Genomic DNA, 24,735 nt, shown 5'->3' with positions numbered 1-24,735 from the left:
AGATTTTTGGTCATGTGCTGACCTAAGTAGCTTATAACAAATCACAAAAGCATAAAATACTGATGATGTAAAGAAGGCATTTCTCTTTTCTCATTTCACTATATACTTTGATTAACTTTTTATGATTCCAGCCCCCATATCCACCCTGAATTCTGAAAAAACCCTTTTGATCTGAAAAATAGCTTTAAACTTCTTTTTCAGTTTCAGATTTTTTTTGTTCGTTTTCAGTTCATTTAAAAAAAACAAAACAAAAAACATAAAATCTTTATGGCCCTAATTTAGCTCCATACATGACATCCTCCCAGATTTTTGCAGTAGTATCTTTTTCTTGCTTCCCTTCCATCAAGACCAGATGATTGGAGTCAAGATTAAATTGCACACAGATGGACTATTTATTTATCAGTTCTCTTTTGGTTTTAAGTAAGAAAAAAGAGTGTTGTATATAAATGCATGCCACACTTTTCAGATTTTTGTTTATTAAATGTGCCAAAACTATTAAACTAACTATAACTTTTATTTTCCCCTTATAGTTTTGCTCTACTTTGTGTTGTTTTGTCATAAAATCTCAATAAAATACTTAGAAACTTTTGGTTGTAAAGCAACAAAATGCAATAAAGTTTGACATGATTAAGGTTCCGTATATCTGTCGCCCTTTTCTGCACCAAATTACATCAAATTTCTCTACATCTTCCGATAACATTAGGTTTTCCATATGGCTGGTATTTTCTGGTTGAGTGTCAGTGAACCAGTTGGCTCCACCTGGATCTGTTTCCAGAGTTCAGTCCGATCTAATGAGATCAACCAATCAAAGATCGATCGTTTACCAGCAGAGCGAAGCCGTCTGGAGCTCGCCGGCCCAGACAGCAGGTCGCCTCATCCAGCAGCCCGACCCCCTCGCCGTCCTCCACGGTGTCCTCCTCCAGCGGCAGCACCCAGCACAGGGCGCCCATGGTGAGGGGTCAGGGGTCGCCTCTGGGATCAACCCAGCTACTCACAAACACCCAGCAACTCCTGCAGGAGGATTAGTCTGCTGCGACTTCACAAACACTCCTAACGGCGTAAACCCAGATTACCGGCCGACTGCAGGTCATGTGACTCACACTGGGAGGGAGGGGGGATTGTGGGTAAAAGAAGGAAGAATCGGTTTCCGCTCAGGGAGATGCTGAAGTTTGGGGTGAAGCAGTTTAGATCTTGCATCAGCAAATGTTTTAATCAGAATCTATAAACTTCTAGAGTTCATCGTGGGAAATTATTGGCTGGATTTGCTTTTATTCCCAGAAATCTGAGCTTCAATTCAGAAATTATGGACAAGAAAAGCAAAATTTGACCTGGAAGCTGAACTGTTTGAACTACCTGGTAGTTTCCTGTCTCTTCGTCCCACATGACAGTCTGGTAGACTCGGTTTGATTGGAGACCAAAGTTGCAACATTTGCTCTATTTCCAGCTGTTTTGTGTCAAACAAACCAAACTCTTTGAAAACCTGTTCCCCTCCTGGCCTGTGGTGGCGCTGCAACAAGGAGGAATCTACACAAAAACCTCTGAAGAAGACTCTGAGCTCAACTTCTCTTCATAAAATGTAAATAAAAATGAGTGGCGTCGGATTTGAGTGATTATAGGATTTCTCTTTTGCCTTTGAGTCATGATCAGTGGTTCAGTTAAAATCCGTAGAATGAGCCAAATTTTTATCCGATTAATTATATAATTAAATAGCAGCTGGTTCAAATAGCTTACAGATCGAAGCTCACCTGGTCAGGTGATTCCTGCGTGAGCGCCAAAGACGGGTCACTACCAGCAGGGGGCGCAGCATCTGAAACACAAACAGGAAGTTTTAAGAAGGGCTTTAATTCTCACCTCAAACTCATAAAAAATATGTCAGAATAAATGATTCAGCTCTGAAATCTGACATTGCACAACAAAAACAACTAAGGTTTAATGTTAATTTTAAAAAAAACTTAATTAATCACTTAATTAAAATGAATATTGAGTCAAGCGCACATTTCTGTTACAGTGATATGAATTGTTAATTAAACTCAGCATTCAGGTAATTTGTTTTGTTTGTTCTGTTGTTTTTAAAGGTTCTAACATTCATCTTAACTGCTGGCTCTGACACTGTGTCACTGCTAATCTCTGCCAGAGTTCTGCTGCATTACCTGAGGTCCAGGTGTGCAGGTCAGACTGTTTGACCCAGAGGTCAGAGGGGTCAGGCCATGTGATGCTGGGCTCCTCCGGGTCATGCAGCTCGTCTCTCCTCAGCAGCAGGCGGAGATTCTGGTGTCTGAAGAGAGTCTGGAGGTGATCCAGGTCCAGTCCGGACACGGCCGACCCGTTCACGGCCAACACCTCGTCTCCGGCCAGCAGGCCTGAAGCCAGAAAAAGATTAAAAAGAATCATGACATTTAATTGCATTTCGTTTGGTTTAGTCAGCATTCAACAAGCTAATGAGATGATCCACATCCTGTCATCACAAAATGGATTCATCTAACTTTTTATTTGCAGCGATGAAGTTTTGAAAAGTACGACGGCGTATCAGAGTCACTAAAAAGATGCAAATTTATGACAAAAACTCAGAAATTTTCAACTTTTGAAACTGAGAACATGTACTAAAGCCAAACATTTAGAAATTTTTTAGATTAATCTCAAGAAAAGTTCTTAGTAGATTTTTTTACTTCTCAAACTGAGAAATGTATTTGTTTTTTTCTTGAAAATTTTTAAGATTAATCTGAAAATTTCTGAGTTTTTATTGTCCCGATCAGAGATAATACTCTGATAGAAATTTTTTCTTATACTGACTGATTAGTTTAGTGATCATGCGATGTTCTCTGTGCGTAAACCGTCTGCATCCAGTGGTCAGGTGTGAGATTGTTTTTTGTCATCATTTAAAAATGCCATAAAATAAAAATATTTGGTTAATGCAACCTCTCCTCAGAGCGTTTGTACACATTTTCAGATGCAAATATCCTGAGCATAAAGTCTGGACATAGAAATATTTTGTTTTTCCTTACTTATCTTTAGGGGGTAGGAGTTTATAAGTTCTCACTTCTTCCTACCCCATTTTGAGCATGATATGTTAACTGAAACAAAAAAATCTGTATTTTCTCTTCTTTCTTATGCACTTCTTGTTACTGTGCACTATTTTATTTTTATATTTGTATCATGTTCGAATAAAATTTCATTTCATTTCATATCCAAACCTAAAAAATAATTTTCAAACTGAAAATAAACTGGGGTCACAAGTAAAATATTTGTTTCTTTTTATTCTTACATTTTAAGCAGCGTTTCATCACTTTCTGAATCAACTAGAAAGCTAAAAAATGTAGCTCTGCAGATTAAACTATGAAAACATGAGTGGCAGCAGAGGGCGTCCTGCAGCGCCCTCTGCTGGAGGACCTCAGCATTGTTTTACCTCCTCTGGCAGACAGGCCCAGCGGGTCGACCTCACTGACGAACACGTGACTTTTACCCGCTCCGTCCACGTGACCCGTCACCGCAAAACCTGCCGTTACGCCACATGAGACAAAATAGATAAATATTTACATTATTTTTCAACATATTTATTTAAATTCAACAGCTTTATGAAGACATTTGGATAAATTCACATTTTTGTACAATTTTCAGCGTAAAAATAAACATCTCAAGCTGTACAACGGTGAATTGTACAGCTTGTACGGAGAATTAGAAGAAAATACTCAGAAATTTTTAGATTAATCTCAGAAAGTTTCTAGACCAAAACATGGAAATGTTGAGCTATAAAAGTAGGAAATTTTAAAGAAAAGTTTTGACAAAAAACTTTGCTAGGAAACGATAAATTTTGAGATTATTCTCAGCAATGTTCTAGAAAAAAACTAAGGCATTTATTTAGTTTAAAAAATTATGATTTTTTGCCTTTTGAAGGTCAACAAAAGTCTAGAAAATTTCAGATTATTTTCTAGCATTTTTTTTACTTTTCAAGCTCAGACATTTACATTTTTTCAATAAAATATTTAAACTGAATCTCAAAATTTCTGAGTTTTTTTTATTTCAAAATCAAATGTTATTTGTATAGCACATTTCATCAGCAAGGCATTTAAACTTTTTCAACTTTTTTGTAGCAAATTCTCAAATTTTGAATCTCAGAGATTTCTAATTTCTTCATCGTAGATTTAAATTGTTTCATTCACTAACAAACACACTCAGGAAACGTATGGAGTGTTTTTCTCACCAAAGTCCTGGTCTGAGTTTAGTCGACAGACGTTCAGGCTGAAGACTCCAGCAGCTGAAGGAAGACGCTCCTCGCTCAGCTGAAGGGCAAATCAACGTTTTTTAACTGAAAAATCCTTCAAATTATCAAATAAAAAGGTGGTGATTTTCTTTTTATATTTTTTTCTCTTTGGCCAAAAGAGATTTTCAAAGGTTTTTGGCCATTATTTTAGGAAGATGATGAAATAGGAAATAGAAAAGCAAAAAGGCACATGGACTCCAAACCCACCTGCAGTTCTGCTACATGTCCTACAGAGGGCAGCACCTCACTGTGTTTGGACACACAGGACACAGTCTGAAGGCCAAAACAGAAACAAAATGGTTAATGCTTATTCTGCATGTTTATTACGATCTAATCAATTAAATTAACAGAAATTAAATTTGAAAGAATCCACCATTTTTGGTAAAACTGATAAAATGAGCTAAAGACATGGAGGAGGAAGAGAAAGAAAGCAGCAGAAGGAGTATAGAGGTAGGGAGGCTCAAGGAGAGAGAGGTGGAGGTCATGTGGAGAAACAGGAGTGGGTGGGGGAGTCACCTCAAACACTGAGTAGTGACACTCAGGGACAAAGGAATTTTGGGAAAATAAAAGACCCTGCAAGCTTTTAATCCTCCAACGCCTCCTGTGTGTCCACAGACCAGCAGGCTGCTCTCAGACAGCTGCACAGCTCCACAAACATTAGCTTTCCAGACCACCCTCCTCCCTTTGTCCATCTTTATTTACTAAACTCTGCATCCACGAAGGACAAACTGAAGACAGCTGATCTGGTTTTCCCCAGAAACCTTCAGAAGAACCACAACGTGGTTAAGAGTTAAATAAAACTCTGTGATGTGACGTGTAAGAAAACAAAACAGGCTGAAAAATCGATGTCACAGTGGAAATAATAGGATACAAGTCGTTAGGGTAACGTTGTGCACATGCTCTGTAGGAGTCAAAGAAAAGTTAGTGAGTTCATGCAAACAGCTGGGTTTCCTAGAAAATACATTTAACAATGATAAACTGAACATGACTGTAATTTTTTATGTTATTTTACTTCCACCAACTGCTCATATATGTATTCAAATCACACCGGAGTTCTTAACAGGAAGTTGGTTGTTTTGAAGCAATCTGATTGGCTGACAGGTTTAGCTGTGTGCTACACTGCCCCCTGTTGGTCGGGCATGTTTAAAACAACACTCAGTGACGTATTTCTGATGATTTATGTGGATAAAAACTTTTCTGAAGACAGTCATGTGTTCATGATATTATTATTTAGACAACAAAGTTAAGATATTTGTTTTATAAAGGTCTGGCTACGTGTGGACACGGCCTACAGCTAGCTAGGATTCAGGATTCTCCAACACGACAAGAAAAACCCCAACACACATCCAAACTGGTTCTGAAATGCATGGGCGTAGGTTTGGGTAGGGACGGTAGGGACATGTCCCGACCAATATTCACGGGATATGAAAAAGTCCCGACCAATTTTGCCATATTGGCTCAAAGAACGTGGATCTACGATCTTTGATTAGCAGCAACAGGCGGTGCGCGGAACGGAAGCTTCTTAGTTTGACATTTATTATGAGCCTCCGAGACCGTGTCGGAACGGTGCTGTCAGGGGGGTGGGGGGAGGGGGAGTCAGTTGAATCGTCGGACGTTCTTTGATTAGCTGCAAAAGGCGGCGGCTAGCTGGGCACACGCGTCTCCTTCTGAGTCTCCGAGACCATGTCGCCACCAAAAAAGAAAAGGACAGACATTAGAAGTTATTTCGCTACGTCGGCTGTAAGTACAGTGAGTGGACCCATAAGTTAGATATCTATCACGCAACGCATTTGTTGTAAAGTCCGGTGTTTAGTAAGGTCAGCACTGAATGTGAGGTAGAATAGGTCTGTTAATTATGTAATATTTTTTCTTTTTTATTTTATTATTGATTTCTTCTTATCTGCAATTGTGTTTGCTGTATCCAGAGGATATTTCTTTTGATCTTACTTGTAACGTTTGCTGAATTTTGTAAAGGAAAAAGTAAAGTGTTCTTGAACTGATCTGCTGATGACTGTATCTGGTTGTATACACAAGATGTATGATATGGTTATGGTTGGGGGGAGGGGGTTATTAAGCCAATGTGGTTTCCCCCCCCCCTTCTCAAAAATGTTCGGTGCTCTTGGGCATTTCACTGTGCTGCCAGGGGGGTGTCAAGGTCCCCACCAAAACTTAGACCGAACCTACGCCCTTGCTGAAATGGTTTTCCCAAGCTCAACCCAATGAAGAGTTACAGATTTATAGACTATAAATGTTTGGCTCCAGTTGGTCATTTCGAGGAGCTGATATTATGTTTCATGGTTAAAATGGTAGAAACCTTACTTCTGACCAGCAGACAGCAGGAGCGGACGGAGCAGACGGCGCCGAGACGTGACGATGGAGAACCTGGAACAGAAAAACACAGAAAGCCCAACTCAGCTCAAACTCAACTCAGACCTCCAGAGTCTGTAATTAAAGTGGATTTGAAATGGCTGAATTAAAGCAGAAGGGTAAAATATGAGTGTCTGAGCAGAAATTACAGGTTTCAGAATCAATCAGGCAACAAAGAGAACATACCATCATCATATATATTAGTTTTACTCATGTAAAACCAAACCAAAGAGCTCTATTCTGCTGGAACACTCTGGGATATTTATGAAAAAATAAAAACTAACTTCTCATCCAGCATTTATCCATTAAGATTTTTGTTATTCTGTGGACTGACTATTAGTTAAAGGGGCCCTGATTTGCAAAATTCATTTTTTGTTCTTCCATTTGGGTCTCTACTGCTTCTAAAAACAGCCCAAGAGCTTAATAACAAAACAAAATTATTTGGAATCTGGTAACTGAGCCATTTAAAAAAACCTCCCAATTGTTGAGTCACACTTCGCCGTTACCTAGCAACCCAAGTTGAGCTCCAGCATGTTTAGTCAGCTGGTTTTACAACTGTCTGCTCTGGACAATGGCTGCTGGAAAAGACAACTTACCACCCAGAAACCACTTGCTCCAATTGTGTTGGTTGTGCAGGAGGCACCACTTCTGCTTTTCAAACATGCACGATTGTGTAATTGCGCATCTGTTTGCATCCATTTTCCAGCAGCAGCTTATTTAGATTTAAAGTGACAAGAAGCCCTAAAACAGCTCAATCTGAAACGACCAGACTGAAATGTTATTATCCAAGAATGATTTTGAGCAAAAATATGAAACATGTTTATGGGACCTATTCACTCCTGACCTGTTCCTAACCCAACAGGCTGCTGTTCTCCAGCAGCCTGGTGAGGGCGCTGTGCTCCAGGAAGTGACTCAGACCAGATGTTTATCTCCTGCAGCTGCGATCGGCTCCACATGTTCCTCAGATCAGTAAACCGGGAAACTCCAGCCGCTCAGTCTGATCTGAGAAACCGGCTGTTTGTCCTTCTGTTGCTGCAGAACTTCCTCTAGCAGCTTTTACTTGTTTCTCCAGGCAGCAACAGGGTTTATACTGCAGCAATATATCATAGTTTTATTTTTAGCTAATTATTAGATTGTGTTTGTTAGTTTTTCTCAGTTATTAGTATAATATTGTTGAGTTTTAGTTTAGTTTTTATTAGTTGTAGTAGTTTTTTATAGTTTGACTAATTTTTAGTTGCGGCATTAACATTGTATTGTATTGTGATTATGTACATATTGATTAGGTAATGAAGACTCAACAGAAGATTTTCAAAACACCTCTTAATGTTTTTCCACTTAGAAAAACTCTAAACTGCTCAGCGAATGAAATCTGGAAACATCATTTCCCATGTTTTTATTTTCCGTTCTCTGATTGGTCCATTCCAGTCAGATTATTGAAACAGAGGTGGGTAAGGAGCCAAAAGGTATACTGACGTGACAGTAGCACTTTTCAACATATTTTTACTCAAGTAAAAGTAAAAAGTAGGTTTTTGTTAAAACGTACCGAGTAACGGATCAAATGATCAATCATTAAATATTTAAAAATTACATAATCATAATGTAAAGATGAACCAAAATTTAAAGTTAAGTGCAAATTTTGGGATTTTAAGAACCAAAATGATAATAATTCGTATAAGTTACAAAAATAACAAAAACAGGCAGAAGAAAATGTTTCCAAATCAGTTTCTTTCTTTCAATAAAAAACTTAAACTTTAACAGAAACTGCAGGTTTGTGTCTGTCTGGTTGATTTTTGGTTAAAATGTTTGTTTTTCATTCAGTGGGTAGAAAATCCAGAAATTTTACTTAAAAAGTGTAGAAATATTTAATAATAAAAATACTCAATTAAAAGTGTAAAAAGTATAAAAATACTGCTAAAAGTGAATTATTTTCATAAAAGTCAGTCAAGTAAATGTAACTAGTTCTGGATGTAAACATCAACTCCCATCAGGAATGTCAGATCTCTGCCGTCAGGTCCAGTAAACGTTCGGATCAGGAGGAGTGTAAACGCGGCGCACGCGTTGCAGCGCCTGAATGCGAGCCAGAACAAACCCGGAGAAGATTTATCCGCTGGAATCTGAATCCCAGACTCCCAGAACTAAAAATAGCCGAGTGTTTACGAGGAGCAGTGGGAGCCCTGGCCGTACGGAGGAGCGCCGGGATTTCAGGATGTTTTGACCTTTTTAGGGAAGCGGAGCGGCACTGAGTCTGCAGCGCTTACCTGGTGGTCCGAGAGTTTCCCGTCCTGGATGGGTTTGGATAGAGCCTTCAGGGAGGACGGCAGGCCTCTCCTCCGGCCTCCAGACACAGACCTGCAGCGCCGCCGCAGCGTCCCGTCCTCACGACTGCACACCTGCAGGTCCAAACACACACAGAGGAAAACACCTGAACAGGTTCACTGAACAGGTTCACACAGAAGAAAACACCTGAACAGGTTCACTGAACAGGTTCACACAGAGAGGAAAACACCTGAACAGGTTCACTGAACAGGTTCACACAGAAGAAAACACCTGAACAGGTTCACTGAACAGGTTCACACAGAGAGGAAAACACCTGAACAGGTTCACTGAACAGGTTCACACAGAAGAAAACACCTGAACAGGTTCACTGAACAGGTTCACACAGAGAGGAAAACACCTGAACAGGTTCACTGAACAGGTTCACACAGAGAGGAAAACACCTGAACAGGTTCACACAGAGGAAAACACCTGAACAGGTTCACACAGAGGAAAACACCTGAACAGGTTCACACACACCTGGAGGATTAAACCCAAACTGCACCAAACTCCTAAATAAAGGATTTTTAGTTCCTTAATGTGATTTTACAAGACATCAATTGAAACATCTGGAAAGAAGGAAAGAAAGGGAGGACAAAAAGAAAAAATTAAAAAGGAGAGGAAAGAAAAGAAAGAACAACAGGAATAAAAGGAAGGAAGGAAAGGAAAGAAAAAAGGAAGGAGACAAAGGAAAGGAAGGAAAATTGAGAAAGGAAAGTGAAGAGGAAAGAAAGAAGGAAAGTAGGATTGAAGAGAGGAAAGAAAACATGGAAGGATGAGAGGAAAGTGAAGAAGAAAGAAAATGAGGAAGGAAGGAAAGGAATGTAGAGAGAAAGGAAAGAATGAAGGAAAAAAGAAGAGAGGAAAGTAAGATGGAAGGAAGGAGGAAACAAGGAAAGCAGGTAGGCCACAAAAAGAAAGCATAGGAAGAATGAAGGAAGGAGGGATGAGGATGGGAAGGACACAAAACAGGAAAGGAAGGATCACAGAAAAAGAGGAAAGAAGGTTGGAGGATACGAGAAAGAAAAGGAGGCAGGACAGAAAGATGGCAGGAAGGACACGAAAAGGGAATGAAGCAAGGAAGGAAAGAAGGAAGGAAGGAAGGACAACTCAGTTTTTGACAACCAGAGAGGATTGAAGGAGTACTTCCTTCCAAGCTTTTCAGAATAAAAGTCGTGTGTTAGCAGCTTCCTACCAGAGCGTGGAAGGAGGAGACAGAGAAGACTCCCAGTCTTCCCAGTGAGGCTTTGGAGGGGCGGCTGGCCACGGCCAGGAGGCTCTTTGGGTTGGGCAGCTCAGAGCCCTGCAGGCTGGACTGGTAACACCGGAGCCGGAACAGGTCCAGGTTCAGCTTCTCCAGGTTCTGCTCCCACTGCTGGATCTGAGCAGCGACACAGGTCCAGTTAAAGTTCTGACACAGTGAAACTTTCCACTTTCATTTTTATAAATTTTTTTTTTTACAAACCAATAATGTTAAACCTGCAACTTTCTTAAGTAGAAAGGAGGAAATCTGTGACCATTTATTTCAGTTTGTGTTGCTGAAAAGTACAAAAATGATAATTACCCAAAATATCATTTTAAGAGTTAATTTCTATTAATTAATTACATTGATTGTAACACGTAATTTTTTTAATGCATTTCCTTTTAATGCCTATAAATCTGACGCACAACAGACATTATAAGAGTTTATACCTGGAATAAACATGTGAAGAAACCAGGAATTAGCTTATTAATTGTGATTAATTGATTTGATTAATTGATTTGTGTTAAAAATCTTTTAACACAAATAATTACCTTTAATTTTTACGTACAAAAGTTCCTGCCAGAACTTTGTATTCATGCGTTTCTGGTACACCCATAAATCTGACGCACAAGGGACATGCTGCATGTTTATAACTAGATTAAATATGTGAACGCTACAGCTGGGACTTTAATCAAATAGTCCCAGCTCTATTGATTAAATACATAAGTTTTATTGAACATATGCACCTACTGACACACTTAGGTGCATATGTTCAATAAAAAATTATGAACATATTCACCTAATGCAAAAAACTAACGTTCTGTTGGTTTTTCAACAGAAGGATTATATAAAAAATAAGTAAAACTAAGAACTGAACCAACCAACTCCCCTTCACATCTCAGATCTCTGAACTCAAACATTTTAACCGATTTCCCTCCAGTCCTTTGGAAAAGGAGGGAATCACCATAGCAACCAGCGACTAGCTACTTTTTGTGTGTTGGATTTTCAAAATAAAGCCATCGCTCCAGCTCTTTCAAAGCTAATGTTACTAAAACATAAAAAGCTTCAGCATTGCTGGTTGCTGCAGCCGTCCAACACATCTGGACGAGGCGTTGACTCAGCGCCGAGACATTTTCCTGCCGTTATATAATCCGATCTGAAGTTTCACCTCTGACTCAGAGCAGGATGCCTGCTGCTGCACTTCTGCAGCTTTAGAAGGAAAACTCTGTTGGATCGGAGCGGCCCGGTTCCTGACCTGGCTCTCCACCGCCCGCCGGTTCTTCTGGTCCTTGATGATGGACAGCTGCAGCTCGGCCATCTTCTTCATCTTCCCGTCCATGTCGATCTTGTGCAGCAGCGAGCGGCTCTGGCAGCGCAGCAGCCGCAGCGTGTCCTCCTTCCCCTGACGCCTGGCCAGCAGGGCGGCGCTGGCCGAGTGGATCGCAGTCACCCAGTTCTCCAGGTCCGTCTGGTTAGTGGCCTGACAGAAAACAGAGTTAGCATTAGCATTAGCACAGATCTAACTTCAAACACTGCTAATATGAACCTACTTCAAACTTCACTTAAAAAAGTCAACAGAAGAAAAAGCAAGACAAGATGGCGGAGGATGAGATAAAGCAATATGAGACAAGATCCAATGAAGTGAGAAGAGATGAGACATGAAGAGAAGAGATGAAGCAAAGTCCAATGAAAAGAGAAAGAATGAGACAAGGTAAGACGAGATAAAAAGTGGCAACATGAGGTTTGATGAGGAAGTCTGAGATAAAACAAGGCAGTAAGATGAGACAAAATGAGACAAGATGAGACTTTGACTGATCAGTAACTTCAGAGTAAAGCCGGTTTTTCATTCCAGGATTTTCTTGCTCCTCACTGAAGTCATAAAGATTCAGTCTGCTGCAGTAATTAGCAGCGTTTGTGACCCCCAATTAAACGCTTTCACTGTCCCTCATCCTCTGCTCCCCCTGCTGCTGGCAACTTCACCGGTCCTCCTCCTCCTCGTCCTCCTCACTGTGATTTGTGTCTGTAAACTCTCTGCTGCTCAGTTACTCTGGGAATAAAGAAGTGCTCCCTGAGCTCATAAAGCTAAAAGGGGAACAATTAGGGCGACCCGAGTGGTTTTAAATAAATCAGAGGTCAGCAGTGGTTCTGCAGAGGAAGGTCGCTGCATCTGACAGACACACAGATACATTTTCATGGTGTTTTCTCCCAAATTAGCTGGTTTCTGCTCCTGTGTGGCGTTTAAGGACGCAGTCAGAGTGTGGGACGTTTCCGATGTTCTCTCACCTGGAACATGTAGACGTCTCCGTGTGAGTTGCTCAGACAGAAGACGTGCTCCCTGCGCGGATGCTCCGGGACGGCCTGGACGATGCTGTCGTCCGCCAGCAGAGCGTAGCGAGGAGAAAGGTCCTGCTCGGCGCCGCTGATCCGCCCGAACGTCGCATAAAACAGCAGACTGCAGCCTGAAGTCATCAATTAAAGACTGATTTTAATGCAACTCGTTCTGACTGCAGACCAACTTCAATTTTCCACACAGATTGTTACCTTAAAAGGAAACTAAATCTGACTTTAACTTTTTATGATCTCATCCCTTTTTGTCCCTTTCATCCCTCTATTCCTCTCTTCTTCCTTCTAATCCTCTTCATTTCTATTTATAGTCTCCTCATCATCCCACTCATCCTCATTCTCCCTCTTTCTCACTTTTTATCCCTCATCCTCTCATATTGCCCTTCTTGACCCACTTTCACTCCACTCATCCTCTTCATCCTACCCGTCCTCATTCTCTCTCTTTAGAGCCCCTGTCATCCCTCTATGTTGACATCTCTTCATAATTCTCCCTTTTAGAAAGTTTTTTATCCCTCTCTTCCTGGCCCATTTTCACTCCACTCATCATCTTCATCCTTTGTAATCTCCTCTTCGTCCCTCTCCTCCTCCTCCTCAAACATGTCAGAGTTGATCTACTGCAGATAAATTTCAGCGCCTCGGTCTCAGACTGATGAATGAATCACCTTTCAGTGTGACCCAGTAGCGCCTCCACTTCCGGCGGGCGACAAGCTCCAGCTTCCTGTCCTTGCTGACGGTGATGAGCGCTTTGAAGTAGAGCCACCCCGCGCGCCGCACGGCGCCCTGATCCGTCTCCAGAAACCCGTCCAGATCTCCTCCCGCCTCCTCCTCCATCTCCTCCTCTGCGTCGTCGTCGTCCTCTGACGGCTCGGTCCGGTCGGCCGCGCCGCCGCAGCCCGTCTCCAGCTCCTGCATGAAGCTCCTGTAGACGTTCTGCCGCTGAGCGTCGCTGCTCTGGTTCTGATTCGGGCTCCTGGAGAAGTCCCAGTGAGGGAACTGGTTCTGGTTCAACTGGAGGAGAGGGTTGGAAGGCCAAGGAGCGCCGCCATTCAGGCTGCTGATGAAGACGCCGGAGGAGTCGCTGCTGTGCGGCTCCTGCAGGGAAACCAGACAGAAGTTTTGACTTTTCAACTGGACTTTAAGAAGGGCGTTCTGGGGCAGTAGCCCAGGGCATCAAGATTTTGGGGCGCCCCAAAGATTTTGAATCTTTTTGACAAATGAAAGCATCTTTACTTTATACATTATTAGGAGCATCAAAATAACAATTTATGCAGGAAGTGGACAGTAACTAGTAACATTTACTTTTTGCAAAAATATTTACTTTTAGGAGTAGATTTACTACTCTGTACTTTTTACTCTAACTTGACTAATATTTCTGAATACTAGACCCACTTAAAGTAACTTCACTGAATGAACAAACAAAAAGAATCTTCACATGTTTCACTTTAAATATCTTAAAGTGAAACATCTTGTTTATGCGCTAGTTCTGCTAGTCATAAAGTACTAGAAGTACTGGAAGTACTTTACGACACATACAGTACATTTACATTAGTTACTGTACTTGTAGAAATGTAAAGGTGTTTCATCTGCCTGAATGTGTAACTTTAGTTCTCAAAATTATTTATTTCTTTTTAATCTTTAAAATAGCAGAATTTGCAACAGTGCATTTTTGTTTGCGATATTTTAAAGTATTAAATCAGATCTTCTGATTTAATCTTTTAAATCAGTTCTTGAGTAGCTTTTTAATGAAATACGTTTTTACTTTAACTTGAGTAATTTCTTGGATAAAAATGTTTTGAAGTAGTTCTACTCACACCTGAGTCCAATTCAAGCAGGAATTTCAATTTGATCTTTTCTGGAGCAAATTTGTTATGTATTTCTTGTATGAATTAAAATGCCCCCCTCGTTTTAATATGCTGTCATTATGGTTAACTATTGTTTGGGTGGCCGGCGCGCGCCTGATGAGCGACGCAGTAAATCGACCCGTCAGCATCGTTCTCTCTGCTTTCTGTGGGTTTATTTGCAGAAGCTGTTTGGGGTTTATGAGCTGCTTTTACAGACCAACTTTTCCTCCTCATTACAGCTAAATGGATGTGAAAACACTCCAGAGTCGACGTAAAAAAACAAACATTTAAGCGACTCCACCCATCGTTTGGATGACATTCAGGGACAAAAATGATAAAAACATGTTGATTTGTTGGTTTTGATGAACAATGATGTGGATTGTTTTGGTTCCTTTTCAGCATTTGGACAACAGAATTTAAAACTTAGAATCAGGAGTTTGACTTTGGTTCCACTTTGATCTCAATTAATACATTCTAAATATAAATGTAGAAAAATAAAAATAAAGGATTAGTTGTAAAAAGGTATTTAAAAAGTGCTTTAAATATGCTTTAAAGCAACATTTTGATGTGTAATGACGGCACATGCTTCAGTTGGTGATGACTTTGTATTTTTATGTTTTTGTGATGTAAAGTACTTTGAACAGATTTGTTCATGAATACAAATAAACTTAATTACTTAAAAGAAAAGTTTGCTAAAGTTTTAGTTTGTTAAACTTTCTGACACATTGGATATGATGTCTAGAAACAAACTTTTAACCAAATCAAACTCCAATAATATCACATTGCACTGTGTAGATTAATGTAAAACTAGTTTACAGGTTTTAGGAAAGCAAACAGTAGGAACTTGTTTTAAGTCATTAATTCATTCATATTCATGAATAAATACCATTTCCAGTTAAAATTTAAATTTACCAGTGGAACTGATTCATTCATCAATATTGGCTAAAAAGTTATTTGTAAGTTAGTTTTTGTCTTGATTCAGGAATACTAAGATATGTGGACTAGAAACACAAATATTGGTAATATTTTGTGTTTTTGCAGTGTAGGTGCAGGTTTTCCAGGTTTTCCAGGATTTCCAGGTTCTTACCTGGATCCGCCTCTTCTTGCGGCTCAAACTGCCCGTCCAGTCGCTCAGCTGTCGGATCCGACTCTTCAGGAAGTCTTTCCGGTTGTTCCCGGAGAAGGCGGCGCTCCCTGGCTCGGCTTTACGGTTGGGCAGCGTGTGCGAGAAGTACCGCGGCTCGAAGCCTCCAGCGGACGGCGCCTCCTCCTGGATGATGTTGTCCATGGTTGGTAGCTGTTGCTGCTGCTGCGGGAAAGAGTCTGCTGACGTTGGAAAGGCTGGAAGCGCGTTGTGTCTGCCGTCTGACGGTGAAGCCAGGTTGAGGTCATGGAGGTCAGGCTGAAGGATGACGGAGTCCCCGATGCCGCTGTCCTCAGTGCGGCCAGAGGAGCAGCTGTTGTGGCCTTTGGCGCCCTCTGCAGGAGGGAACAGGAGGGCGGAGCTAAACCCAGGTGAGACGTCCTCCACCTGAGTGGAAGAGCAGGTGTTGTAGCCGCTGCTGGTGTCGACGCTCTGCCCGCAGACGAACACGCTGTCGGTGAGCTCGCCGGCGGCGCCCCAGGGCGAGTCGTACCAGGACCCCTCTGAGCTCAGCGAGCTGCCCTTGCTGGTGCGGAGGGACGACTCTGGGAGGAGGTTGGTGGGCGGCGGGCCCTGCGGCTCAACAGGAACCACCCTGGCGTTCGTGAACTCCACCCTCATGCTGCCATCTTTGCTGAGCAGAACCTTGGGACTGCCGCCACACTGCAGGGACGCCTGATCACCTTTAGGCCCCTGGAATCCAAACGGACTCCTGCGGCCGTCCTGCGTCCGGTCGCCTCGGTTGAACCTCTGAGGGGATCCTGCGCTCTGTTTGGCGCCCCCTCTGGGCGCGGACTCGTACTGCCAGGAGGCATGCTGGCCCCGGTGGCCCTGGCCCCGGCTCTGGCTGCTCCGCCACCAGCTGCGGGCCGACGTTACCTCTTCCTTCTTGGCGGAGAACCTCAGGGAGCTGCAGGGTTTGACCGGAGAGCTGAAGCTGCTGTGACTGTCTGTGTTTCCCATGGCAACCTGGAAAATGACATCATCAACATGAGACAGTGAGAAGTGAATGAAAGTGGGAACTCTGAGCTGGGATGGACGTCAGACTTCAAACATTCCCATCTCAGAGTACAACAAGAACACAAGGCCCATTCCCAGGCCTTTCTGGTTCATAAACTCTTCACTTTCATTTCCTACACTCCAAAAATACAAAATCTTTCTTGTTCAAATATTTCAGCACATTTAAAAAAGATAAAGCGAACTTACAGGTAACTTTTCAGCAAGATTGAAGATTCTTTTTTAAGATTCATTCCATAATATTGGTGAAAAATGACTGTTTCCACTGGCAGTTTATTTTACTTGTAACATCTTTTTTCAGATTATGCAGAATTTCACAGGATGAGTAGTCCTGTGCACTGAACAGCTCTGGTTTTAATAGAAGAGCAGCAAAACCAAAGAAACTGTCAAAAAAAGCTAAAAGGCATTTAGGAGAAATGACCTCCATGCAGAAAGCTGAGATGGGCAGAAAAAGCAAAAAAACAAAACAAAAAACAAACAAAAAAATTCAAACTGACATTCAAAAATACCTTATTAATCCCAAAGGAAAATTAACTAAATCATCCCCACCCCCAATGTTAAGCATGATGGTGGCAGCATCATAATATGGAGAAGATGCATTTCTTCTGGGAAGAGGTGAGTGGAAGGTGGTCGCTGCAGAACCTGTTGTAGATTTCCTCCAAAAAACCTGCAGCTGTGACTGTATAGAAACGTGGTTCTAAAATGCTTTACCCCAAATGCACGCCACACTTTTCAGATTTTTGTTAAGGGTAAAACATTTTATTAAATGTTAAATTGCAGGAACCCATGGTGATGAAATCAGGCTGATAAGACTATTTATAAAGTATCTGAACTCATCATGAACAAGTAAACAGCAACAGAAACTTCAAGAGATTAAAAAGCTGCAATAACTTTAAACTTCAAAGTTTGACTAATTTTAACTGAACTATTCAAGATGAAATCAGAAATGCTGACATTAGATTCCTGATCAAATTCAGATTTTTCTGTTACCCTTTTGAACATTTACTGATTATTTCACCGACCAATGAAACGTCTTAAACTCTGCTGCAGTAATTCCACCTGCTCCGTTTAACATCCAGCTCTCTCTCCCTGAAATGAGCAGAAATGACCTAAATGACCTGAAATCAGTTTTATCCAGAACCAGGATCTCTTCTGTTGATAAAATGAAACCAAAACTTTCTGCTTCTCAGTGTAAAATGATGCAGGATTTTTACCGGTTTTCAGATCTGCAGCTGCCTCTTCATGCTCCGTCCTCCTCTGCGTCCTTCCAGCTCCTCTCTCTCTCTCTCTCCCTCTTTCTGCTCATCTGTTGGGAGAACAGAGGGAGGGAGGGGCTTTGTGAGCTCCAACACACAGACTTTCCTTTTGTACGAACCCCTTCCCCTCCTCCTTCCCTCGCTCCTTCTCTTCCATGACGTTTCTGTTTCTGAAACCAGACCTTGTCCTCCTCCTGTTTATTTTGGTTTTCTGGAATGCTGAGCAATTTTCGCCTGGTTTTCTTTCCCTCTGCTCCTTTTTTCCTGTCAAACATGAAATCTGCAGGCTGAGCTCATCTGGCTGCAGCTGCTCAACCGTTCAGAACAACGGAGTCCAGTTAATCATCAGCTACAAGGTGTCGCTGAGATGTTACAGCTCCCTCTGAATGTTTACTGAAAAATATTAAGATGCATAAAGCAGAAGGGAGCTCTGACAGCCTGAGGAGGATAAAAACCCAACTGGACAGAACCAAGTCCATTTACTGAACTCCAGTAAATACTTATTCACACTTAGATTAAACATAAAGCCTTTATGACATGTTGCATCATCTGATAATGTAAAAAAAAACTCTGTAAAAATAATTTGTCTCTCATTGGATTTATTTTTTAACACAAAACAAATCACTAAATGATACTTTTCAGCTTAGAAATTAAAACGTTTCCCCTTTTTTAAGACAAAAATGGAAAAGAGAAAAAAAGGAAGAAAAGAGAGAAAATCTAAAAAAAGAGAAAAAAGCCAGAAAAGAGGAAGAAAAAAGGAGAAAAATGAAAAATGAAAACTGCAAAGACTAAACAAAAGACTAAGTGTCTTACTGACAACTATACGAGGCAGCAAGGCATCAACCAGTTGGATTTGAACTTCCAACTCTCAAAGCATCACTCCAAACTCTCAATCATTTTTCAATGAACTGTTCTGCAGAAATATAACCGCACTGTGGATCTCTGCCTATTCTGAGTTCTGCATTCACAGATTTTTCTGGGGAAAGTGACGCAAAATTATTTATGACAAATTTGCAGATTTTTTGAAAGAGCATATCTAAATGGTTCCATAAAGAAAATGCAACTCTGGAATCTGAAATATTAGGCTGCAATGCCACTTGACAAACTATTGGCTGACATTTACAAAGCAGCCAATCCAAGAGCAGCATTTATTTTCCTTTATGCTGATTGGATGAAACCCCAAGAGTGCAGATGAGGAAAACTGTAGATGATGTTTTAGTAGTGCTAAAACAGTTTCACGTTTACATATTAATGTATATTAGGGTGTATTTGGTGTTTGAACTATTAAAATATGCATCTATAAGCATTTTTAGAGGGACCTTGTTGAGCCTTGTTGTAAAGAGGGATCCATTTTTCTACTCTGAGCAAACAGAACAGGATTTCCTGCTGTGCTTAAGCCAACAATCTTTGACATGATCAGAAATCATTACTCAATTCTTCTGCAGAGCAATAAAAACTCTGAACATTCATTTCCGCTAACGGGTCAGAGGTTCCGACAAACTCAAGGTTCAGTGCGTAAGAGCCGGGCAGCGCCCATCCTGTCCCAACGGAGGAAGAGGGAGGAAGACGAGCCACTGACCCCCGAACGCATCGCCGACCTCTGACCTCTCCTGAAAGAAGCGGGCTGAACCCTGGACAGCTGTGACTCCAAGAGGAGGTTTAATTAGAGGAGGAGTTTGTCTCACACAGTTTCAGCTTCTAATGTCCATCAATAATCTGACAGAGGTTTTCCTGCATTCCTCGCTTCAGCGAAGTTTTTCCCTCTTCCCAACATTTAATGCTGTTCTGGCATTAAGAGCATGAAGCTACATGGAATAGTATCTGTTTATTGTGCTTTATTCTCTCTACAAACACATGTCAAGGTTTTCAACAGTTTGAGAATTTTGTCCTATTTTTGTTTTCCGGAAAAGGCGTTGACCTGATGTAAATAAATGTCCAAATATTGAGGATTAGATCTATTTCCACAAAAAGAAAACATGGCTTCAGTTTGGATTTGACTGCGAGGTCTGAGAGTCTCAACCTTTTCATCGATATCAATCTTTGAGGAGCCTGAAACTTTGAACACAACAGGCCTGATGAAGCAAAACTACATGGTTGCTTATACGGAAAAACTTTTCATAGTTTTTAATAAATTTTCAGGAATCTTTCCCACCAAATCACCTCTTTGTCCTGCAAAAAAAAAACAAAATAAAAAAACAAAATAAAATAACTAACTTTGGTGCAGATTATCCATTTATATCTCAGCACCAATTCCTTTAAGACTGCACTGCATCAACACTAAATCTTACCAAGTAATTTTTGTTTAGTTTCTAGTGCAAAAATCTTAGTATCCTTGAAATAAGAAAAAACGAACTTACAAATAACTTTCAGGAGTTTCAGATAACTTTCCAAAAAACTAAAATATCCTGCAAGGAAATCAGCTGACAAACCTGTTTCTGAAAAAACAAAGAACTGTTGGACCCCAGAGTGAAATTTATGACATTTTCATAAAACTCAAAGCTGGAGTATTGTGTAAATGACCTTTACTGCTGTAAACACTGAATTTAGAAACAATCTTCTTCAGATGATTTCTGTTTGGAGAAATCGGCTCTTTGAAACAACAATTTGACATTTCTAGAGAGAACTAGCCAATGACTTTGAAAAGTAATAACTTGCTGCAGGCGATTTGCTGCTCCTCGCTACACAAAGACGTCTCCTGCTGGTCCTTATGATCAAAGTTGGGTAGAAACTAAATACATTTACTCAATTACAGTTACTTGAGAAACTGTTTTTCTAATGTACTTTTAGGAGTATTTTTAATCACTCTGAACTTTTTACTTTTACTTGAGTCATTTTGTTATGAAGAATTTTTTAACCAAAAATTCACCAGACAGACAAACACCTGCAGTTTTTGTTAAGTCATAAGTTTTTATTAAACCGATTTGGAAACATTTTCTTTTGCCTGATTTTGTTATCTTTTGTTACTTTTGTTACTCAGTGATTCTTGAGAATAGGGACAAAACAGGTCCTATGGATAAAGCATGAAATTTGAATAAAATATACACAAAATATTTTTTTTTCAAATATCTAACTAAACTAACCTGGGTCATGTGAGCACAACAATGTATATTTTTCTTTTTTTTGCTGAATATTTTTTTATTTTAAACATTGTAGTCGGTGGATGATGCCTGTAAAAGCCCTTGTCCAGGAGCAGAACTCAATACATTCTTATAGTTTAAAACAATTAAAGAAATACTAAAATTATATATTATGACAATTAAGTATAAGTAGTCATATAAATAATTATAAAAGTATCGATAAATTGAATTAAAAATAAGTTTTAGATATTTTCCAACTCAGTTGAAATTTGTCTTTAGTTTTTGTCAACACCGTCAGAAATGAAAAGAATGTAAAAAAATCAGGCATTATTGGGGGGCACCAGAACTTCTGAGGACCCCATGACGTTGTCTTTTCTCTTCCTTTGCTAGGAGGGCTAGTTAGCTCCGGTTAGCTTAAGTTATTCTTTAGTTTTTTCTTCTGTTTTATTCCTAAGTTGGTCACAACCATGATGTGTCAACTCCATAACTGACAATTTACAAAACTTTGATGAAATTTTGCGAAATAAAAGCTTAATTTTGGTATAATGTAAAGATTTCATGGACCTGACGAGCTACAATATGGCCTCCTTCAGAATAACATCATATAAATTGAGGTAGTTTGGCTTTTCGTCAACTCCGTCAGATGTCAACTCCGTCAGAGTTTTTCTGACTCTTTCAGGGAAATTGTTGTCAAATCTCACTTAATTGTGCAACTAATTCATTTTAATGTATTTTACATGAATTGCATTACTTCACATGTACCAAGTTTTTCATTTTACTCACTAGTTTGTCACCACCTTCAGTTCTGTGTCAACTCCATCAGATGGACTTTTTCTTGTTTTTTGTTTTAAATAATATTTATTTTATTTCTTGAGAAGCATTTGTCTGTAAATTGAGTAAAAATATCACTAATGGGGTATTTTAAAAATCATTTTAGATTTATTTTTGTCAGATGGTGATGACAAAGTTTTGGGTCAGGTCGATTAAAAATGTAATTTAAAAAAAAAAATTCGCATCTGGGAGCCTGTACCTTAGCATCTTCATATTTTCTAAACATTATTTGTCATATTTGCATACATAAGGTTGAGAAATAATAAAAAAAAAATATGGGAAAATTAAAACCCATTTTGTCCCTATTCTCAAGAATCACTGTACTATATGAATTATTGTCCCTTTGGTGCTTAAAATACTAAAATTTCGCTTAACTTCACATTTTAGTCAGTCTAACGATGTAATTTTTAAACATTAAATGATTAACAATTTGGTTAGTTACTCAGTACTTTTTACCAAATATTCTAACTCGAGTAATTTCTTGGACTGCTAAAAACATGTTGAAGTATTAAAACTCTTACTTGTGTACAATGTTTGGCTACTCTACCCGCCTCTGCTTATGATAGTTAAACATGGAGTTTATTGTTTTTAAAGAAGATTATTTTGTAATGTTTTAGAAATAGAGCTGCAGAATATTTGTCATTTCTTGGATGCTGATGCCTCAGACTGACCCCCACTCAGTCTGACGCTTTGTGTTTGTCTCTTCAGCTTTAAAAGGAAAAACTCTGCAGCTCACTTTTGTCTGCTCAACCCATCGACCATCTGCCGGCTCGCAGGACGCCCCGCCATGGCCAAGCCCCTCTCCATTCTTCACAGACAAAAACCCTCCTCCTCCTCATCACCTCCCCGGTTCGGCCCAGCAGCAGAATGAAAGAATTCATCGGATCTGAATCAAACATATTAATGCAGCTGAGGAGATTGCCACCTGTTCCCCCAGAGACAAACGACCAGCTGATCCTCTTATGCTCTGACTTCAGACTAACTTCAACACGCCCTGGTTAAAGTCACCAACATCTGTGACTTGGCTTCAGTTTATGGCGACACAGAAAGTCTGAGGATGGTTAATTATGTGCAACAAAACTTGAGGAACAAAAAGAAAAAAACCTGAAATATGAACGCTTAGACTTTTCTTCAACATTCATTGCAATAATAAATCCAGCAGTTTGTTCCTCTTGTTTATATCTCAGACTATTTAGTCAAATAAAAACCTGGGCAAACACTGAATAAAAATTAAAAAGGATGAAGTCTTCATGACTTTCTCAAATACAATGAAACAAAAAGTAATCTGTATCTATATCAGATATTTATAGTTGAACCTAGGACAAAAAATAAACCTATGAAAAAAGCCTGGAAGGAAAGGAAGAAAAAGAAAGAAACTCCATATTTTCCAGGTTTTTCCAGGTTTTCCTATCAGTATATTATTGTTTTCCAATTTAATCTTCAGCTCTCCAGAAAAGTGGCTGTGATGAAATGATACTAAATTGATCAAATGTTTCCATAAAAGACGGCAGGATAGAAATAATCTGAGCCGAGGAAGATAATCTGAGCTCTGGAACTGAGAGATAATCAATCAACCCTAGAGGAAAACCAAAAACTGAAATTATTTCCATTATTAAATAAATCACAAAATCAGAACGGCTCTGAATATCTGGTGAAGTTATCCAACATTAAACATCACCAGTTGAGTTAGAGCTGAGAGAAACAGGAAACAGGAAGTCCCGATCATCTGCTAACAGCAGGAAGAACATGAACCAGATGAACATTGATGTGCTGGTGAGTTTTCTGTATCTGGGATTGAATATTATATACAGAGCTGGAGCTGTGCTCTTCCTCCTCCTCCTCTTCATGGGAAAGTACATAGAGATTTGGATAAGGTGGAGGGGGAGGAGGAGGAGTAGCGTTCCTCTCAGCAGAGGAAGTGAGCCTGGATGGAGGAGGGAAGAGGAAGTGAGCTTCCTGTTGAGATGACTGGACTCCTTGTGCCACCGCTGGGCAGACGGGTGGAGTGCTGCTCTCCAGGTGGGGCTGGGGAGGGGGTGGGAGGGCATGGGTGGGATCGCGGTCGCTGCTTCCTGTTTGGTGGAAGGTTCTGCAGAACACTGAGGAAGCTTTTAGAGAGGAGGAGCTGCTGATGGAGGAGGAACAGGAGGAGGAGATAGAGGAGCTGCTCAGTCTGGATGACAATGGACGACAAAGAAGAAGTCGTGGCCTGGATGAGGTTGGAAATACATATGGACTCATACAGACTCCGTCCGTCCGTCCGTCCGTCCGTCCGTCCGTCCGTCCGTCCATTTGTAGTTTAAATATTTAAATACTAACAACCGCTACTTTTCCATTTATACTTTAACTTTCAATAACCAACCAAGAACTCTGAAAAATGCATTCCTGAAATTGAACTTTGGCATCAAATGAAAATGACTCACATAAATTCTTCCATTACTTTGAGTTAAAAAAACAACAAAACAAAAACTCCTTCAAGTTCTTCAACACAAGATGGAGCACAAAGCTTCAGGTCCAAAAACTCTCAGGTCAACAAACTGCCAAACATTTCTGTGAATCAGACATTTGGTCAGATTTGTTTGAGAAAAACTCTACATGTTCTAAAACACACAAGCAAGACATCAAAAATTATCAAATGATCAAAAATAAAACAATGGAGCTTGGCTGCTCCATTGAATCGATCGTCTGTAATCCTATCAAACAGTCTGCTGGCCGGGGGAATAATCAGATCTGGTCCTGGATTAAACACAGTTTACCTTAACCAGCTGAGGTTATCTACAGGTCACCAATAAATCTGATTACAGTCAGATCAGCTTCATCTGTTCACACATGTGCAGGAAACTTTAACACCCTCTGATCCCCGATGGTTGGCTTAAATCCACTTATAAACAGGATGATCGAATAATGAGAGAAAACCTGCAGATATTATCTTGTTAATGAAACGAGGAAGGGACCAGTATGATAAAACAAGTAAAAACACCACGTTGGTTTCACTGAATGAACACTAAAACCAAACAGATCTAATGTATTTAATATAAAACAGCT

At 40.2% G+C, this 24,735-nt stretch overlaps 1 protein-coding gene across 1 annotated transcript in view; it reads right to left on the bottom strand.

Annotated features, from left to right (window-relative positions):
* Positions 1-24,735, bottom strand: part of tiam2b (TIAM Rac1 associated GEF 2b) — a 60,381-nt gene that overhangs the window by 7,155 nt on the left and 28,491 nt on the right. Inside the window, exons 3-15 of the mRNA XM_088001731.1 lie at positions 17,741-17,832; positions 15,453-16,478; positions 13,187-13,616; positions 12,465-12,640; positions 11,437-11,661; positions 10,134-10,319; positions 8,884-9,015; positions 6,578-6,640; positions 4,466-4,531; positions 4,199-4,277; positions 3,404-3,493; positions 2,151-2,360; positions 1,746-1,807 (exon numbers count right to left, since the gene is read on the bottom strand). Of these exons, the coding sequence (XP_087857857.1) occupies positions 1,746-1,807; positions 2,151-2,360; positions 3,404-3,493; positions 4,199-4,277; positions 4,466-4,531; positions 6,578-6,640; positions 8,884-9,015; positions 10,134-10,319; positions 11,437-11,661; positions 12,465-12,640; positions 13,187-13,616; positions 15,453-16,472 (2,739 nt within the window). The 5' untranslated portion in view covers positions 16,473-16,478; positions 17,741-17,832. The remainder of the gene's footprint in view (positions 1-1,745; positions 1,808-2,150; positions 2,361-3,403; positions 3,494-4,198; positions 4,278-4,465; positions 4,532-6,577; positions 6,641-8,883; positions 9,016-10,133; positions 10,320-11,436; positions 11,662-12,464; positions 12,641-13,186; positions 13,617-15,452; positions 16,479-17,740; positions 17,833-24,735) is intronic.

The sequence above is a fragment of the Poecilia mexicana genome, unplaced genomic scaffold, assembly GCF_051168715.1.
Source record: "Poecilia mexicana isolate PSO_F unplaced genomic scaffold, ASM5116871v1 scaffold_21, whole genome shotgun sequence".
NCBI classification, from domain to species: domain Eukaryota; kingdom Metazoa; phylum Chordata; class Actinopteri; order Cyprinodontiformes; family Poeciliidae; genus Poecilia; species Poecilia mexicana.
The sequence above is the reverse complement of the archived record's forward strand: the minus strand, read 5'-3'. Positions and strand labels throughout refer to the sequence as shown.